General features: G+C 40.9%; 1 protein-coding gene across 2 annotated transcripts in view; it reads right to left on the bottom strand.

Annotated features, from left to right (window-relative positions):
• Positions 1-5,125, bottom strand: part of SOAT1 (sterol O-acyltransferase 1) — a 103,242-nt gene that overhangs the window by 60,136 nt on the left and 37,981 nt on the right. For both annotated transcript variants that reach the window (XM_006867091.1, XM_006867092.1), the window contains one exon: positions 3,899-3,957. In XM_006867091.1, the coding sequence (XP_006867153.1) occupies positions 3,899-3,957 (59 nt within the window). Of the gene's footprint in view, positions 1-3,898; positions 3,958-5,125 lie in introns of those variants that run through there.

Here is a 5,125-nt window from a genome sequence, read left to right as displayed (position 1 = left end):
ATGCCTGAGATGGAGACAGAGAAGACAACGTGCAGTGATGAAGCGGCTGGGGACTTTGGATCCAGAGAGGAAAAGGGACTGTGGGCCAAAAAATGGGAGGGGGGAGGGGGAAGTGTAGGGGGCGGGTATCTAGGATATACTCTTTGGTTGGTGGATGATGCATGGAGGGGATTGGAACCATGGCAATGAGATGATATACGATGGAATGAATGTAAAACGAAAGTTCTCTCATGTAAACTATCATATAATTCACAATAAAACATTAAAAAAAGATCACGGAGTTTTTCTATGAACTTTTGAAGCCACCTTATATGTATGCCTAAATTTCAAACAGATATTTCTTTTCTTACTCAAAATTAATAGTCATCCCTAAAATGAGCTGCTTATATCATCAACTCTTTCAGCACTTCTCATAATTCACTCTTAAGAACTAAATAAAGTAGTGATTGGAGAAGGCATTCACCAGAAATAACTTATAACATTGTAGTCCTAGAGCTTACACAGGTAACATAATGGAAATCAGTGGGGGAAAAAACAAACAAGAGTTAACACAGTTTTAACTAAGAGTCTGGACTCAAAGTTTCAAGTATGGCAAATAAATCTTTTATTATCACTTTATAAAGCAATACAGCAAGTGAATATATTATGTTGCTGTTGCTGTTGTTAAGTGCCTTTGAGTTGGTTCTGACTCATAGGAACCCTGTATAGGGTTTCTAAGGAGAACCTGATGGGTTTGAACTGCCAATCTTAGCAGTCCAATGTTCATCCTACAGCGCCACACTAGGACTACGGTTATAATACAGAAATCACAAATATGCCCACAGGATGAAAGGGAGGCAAAAACCTCCCAATGTCAAGTAAATGGATAAAGAAATTTCTAATGACAGCATCACTCCTGAACTCAAAAAGCTCCATATCTCCAACACATGAGCTGCAAGTGAGAATTGTATGTCCCAGACCTTAGAAGATGACTGAAGTCAACTCAGAGAATAACAAACACACTGAAATCAATGTGCATGTAAGTAGTCTGGTATGCATTCTTTTATGTAATGTGCTTAGAAAAATTCTTTCTAAGCTTGAATTATTCTGTATAAATGCATACATACATGCATGTATATGTAAGTAAATAAAATTTTAAGGGGCTATTTTATCCATATTACTCCAAGTTTGGACTCCTGGTGTGGTGCTGTAGAATATGCACTGGACTGCGAACCACAGGGTCAGCAATTCAAACTCATCAGTTGCTCCTCAGAAACCCTACATAGGGTCACTATGAGATGAAACCGATTTGACTGCACTTAACAACAACTCCCAACTTTATATATTCAAGCTGGCCATTAATTTTTTGTGTGTGTGAACTGAGTGATAATTTACATGGGAGAACATCTACTTCACACCGTTTCAGTGTAATGATTACAGTCTTCTCCATGCATCATCATTCAGCAGTATTTGCTTCCATTCCCTGTTTTGTTTAGTGGTTTTTTTTCGGGGTGGGGGGGGCAATAACATACACAGAAACATTCAGGAAAATGTAATAATTTAATCAGCCAACGGGCACATTCTGTAAGTCTGCCTCCTAGCTGCCAGCATCCAGTCCCTCTCTTTTCATGAGTCCAGAAATTACTTATAACTCAGCTGCTCCTTCTCTCCATGTCCTCATCTCTGACTCCCACTCTGGTGTCGTTGCTTCTTGGATAGAGTCCCGCACTCTACTTGTGCTCTTCTCTCTTGATGGTCCTAGGGTCCTCTATTTCTGTACTGTAAGATTAACTACTCCCTCATTTTTGTTACAAAATTTCTACCTTTAGAGTTGTGACAGTCACAATTAGTCATGATAGCAATTACTCACTACTGAATCTTAAGAATCTTATCCCCATCTCTTTTCACCAGACCAATCTAGACAAAACGAAAACTATTCAGTGGGGACTCTATCTTCCCCTGCACACTCTTAAACTAAACTCCCTCTTGAAAACTTGTAAGCCAGTCACTTCATGCCTTTATCACCCTCTCATTTTCAGGAGCCTGTCCCTATCTACCCTGTATAGAGAAGGGACAGGCTTGATACTTGATGTGAAGACTCCTTCCCTCCCCCTCAGTTGGTATTTTGAGCTACCACCTCCATGAGTATAGGTCAAGGTCATCAAATTGTAGCAATTTACCCTCGGTTCCTTTATCAAAAATTGTTTTGTTTTTATCTTCCGCTAGTTGAGTTCTGATTATCAAGCCATCGAGGCTAGGTCAAATGGGTACTATCTGCAAGTTTGGGCATTCTGTGCATCTCCCCTCACTTCATATCAGCTGGACGTTTCACTCTCAGCTCTAGCCTTGTATGGCTATGTCCTTGTCCATGGGCTTAGGATAGGTCTTACCACATTTCGGACCAACCAGCACTACTTCTCTCTCAGCTCCAGGTCAACCCGAGTCTATGGAACGTGGTCGAACTCAGCCCATTTCTCATTGCTCACTTTTCCCTTCTTCCACTCACCAGTAGACCAACATGGTCGCCAGCAAGTTTTCATGCCTGCCCATGTGTTCCCTTTGAGTTTCAGTCTTGGAGGGAGGTTTGTCCTGAAGGAACTTGATTGCTTGCCTTGAGGCTCTCTGGGAAAAAACTTGTTATTGTAGTAGCCAATCATACTGCTATTTTTGTTTTGGATTTTTCCTGCTGATCTTTCTTTGAAGATGTACCTTGTATTGCTCTAGCTGTTTCAGGCTAGTCTGCTTGTCCTTTCTAGTAGGAATGTCCCAACCTCAAAAGGTTCTGGATGGGGCTCAGAATTCCACCTAAGGTCCTATACATTGCAAAGGCTCCACAAGAACCCTGTATCACTGGGCAAGTCCAGTACCTTTTAGGTATTGGCCAGTAATCTTGGAAGGGATTTTTCACTAGGAAAATGAGAGCTCCTCTTGGATTTGAAGTTAGCAGAACAAAACACTGCCTGATCCTGGGCCAACCTCACTACTGTTTCCACGCTTGAGTCCATTGATGCTGCCACATGGCCAAGCCATCTGGTTGGTGGGGGGGAGGGGGTCTTCCTCTTTTTCTCTGACCCTCCACCTTACCAAACATGAGATCCTTCTCCAGTGATTGGTCCCTTCTGACAATATGTCCAAAGTATGAGAGACGAAGTTTGACCATCTTGGTCTCCAAGGAGCACTCTGGCTTCACTTCTTCCAAAACATTCAGGCATAGTATGAAATAATAGTAATAATAATAATAAAAGCACCAGATAATAATAATAAAAGCATTCTTTGTCCTTCAGAATTTCCTGATGGCACTACTCAATTCTAACTTGTATAATTGTTTTTCCCCATTTCAAATAACTCCATGCTATTTTCTGAGTTAATATTTCTTCTACTTCCCTCCCATAGAATCAACCTACTTCAAGGTTTACATTCAATGCTTATTAGAGTTATTATTTACTATACTCATAGTGAGTCATAGTTACCCTATAGGACAGAGTCAAACTGCCCCAAGGGGTATCTGAAGATATAAATCTTTATGGAAGCAGACTGCCATATACTCTTCCCACACAACAGCTGCTAAGTTTGAACTGCTGACCTTTGGTTTAGCAGCCCAGTGCTTTAACCACTGTCACTATGAGTCAGAATCAACTCAATGGCAAGGGTTTTTTCTACTATTCACTACGAGGCATCATAGTTGCTTTCATAAAGCAGTTATGCAGACATTCAATTACATCAGCTTGTCATATGATTCCTTGTTAAGAGAGTCAGAAAAGGAGAGCAATGGTGGATTAAAAGAGAAAATTCGTATGAAGGATGACAGAGCCATAGACTTGATAAGAAATTTTAGTTATTCTTTCAGAAATTCAGCAGTAAGAATTTTACTCACCAAAAACTACCCTAAAATATTTTTGTTTTTAAATGAGTTACTTACCTCAGCCTCTACTGTCAGTTGTAACTTCTTTGATATTAATTGTTTCACATCAAATTGGCCTAAGGGAAGAAAAAATATTTATGACTTTTAAGTTTTAATAATAGCATCATTATTAAATTATAAAGCTGAAAAACAAGCACATATATAGTTGACTACATAAACTATATGGAGTCCTGGCAAGGTGCTGTAAGATGAGCACTTGACTGCAAGTCAATTTTGAACCACAAGGTCAGTGGTTCAAACTCACCGGTTGCTCCTCAGAAACCCTTTACAGGTCACTATGAGTCAAAACCGACTTGTGGGAACTTAACAACAATATAAACAATGGTGCAACCAAAAAGCATTTACTTGATAAGACTTTTCTAACCACAGTGTCTTTGAAACTCCCCAAAAGACTGAGTAAGACCATGCAGATTGGGTGTATTTTCTCTTTTCCTGATAGGTCTCAGTAACATAAGGTAGCGGAAGATGCTGATAAAATTATATGATTCAGTTGTGAGTGATTATTAACAGGGTTAATTGTGATTGTAAAAACTTGGAACTCCAACATGGGGATTGGTCAACTTCGCCATTCTGCTAGGTATAAAACAAGCCATCTCAGAAACAGGAACCGGGAGGTCCAACTACCGTCAAGAAAGATGAGATACTTTGGAGTGAAGTGCATCCTTTGGACCCTGAAATCCCTGCATCCCAGAGACAGAGCTGTGACACCAGAGGAGCAGCAGCAGCAAAACTAAGAACCAGTGCATGAGACAGAACAGCAGGTTCCCAGCCCACGGAGCAAAGTAAACCTGAGAGTCGTCTAGCAGGAGGCTTGCTTATACAGTGAGTGTCACCAGGCACTAAATCAGGGGAGCTAGGTTTGCTGAACCACAGAGCTACAGCTGAGCATCTTCCAGCTGAGGCTTTCTTAAGGCAGCATGGAATGTCTTTTGAGCATTTAAATTGGCAGAGCTTTGTAACACTGCACAAGCAAGGTAAAGGCCATGGGGACACTTGGTTGAGGGGCTGAGGACAAGAAAAGAGGCATGCCTGTGGGCACAGCTGAGAAGAGGCTGCCCTGACCAGAGAACTGTATCCTGACCATTACTGATCCTGACAAGTAATCTGTTAATTTCCCTAATGAGCCCCACTGTCTGAGTTCTGTGTGACCATTGCAATGGATTATAGAACCCAGTAGAGAAATTTGGAAGACAACTATCTGGCCGACTGATTGGAAGAGATCAA

The sequence above is a fragment of the Chrysochloris asiatica genome, unplaced genomic scaffold (assembly GCF_000296735.1).
Source record: "Chrysochloris asiatica unplaced genomic scaffold, ChrAsi1.0 scaffold00100, whole genome shotgun sequence".
NCBI lineage: Eukaryota > Metazoa > Chordata > Mammalia > Afrosoricida > Chrysochloridae > Chrysochloris > Chrysochloris asiatica.
The sequence above is the reverse complement of the archived record's forward strand: the minus strand, read 5'-3'. Positions and strand labels throughout refer to the sequence as shown.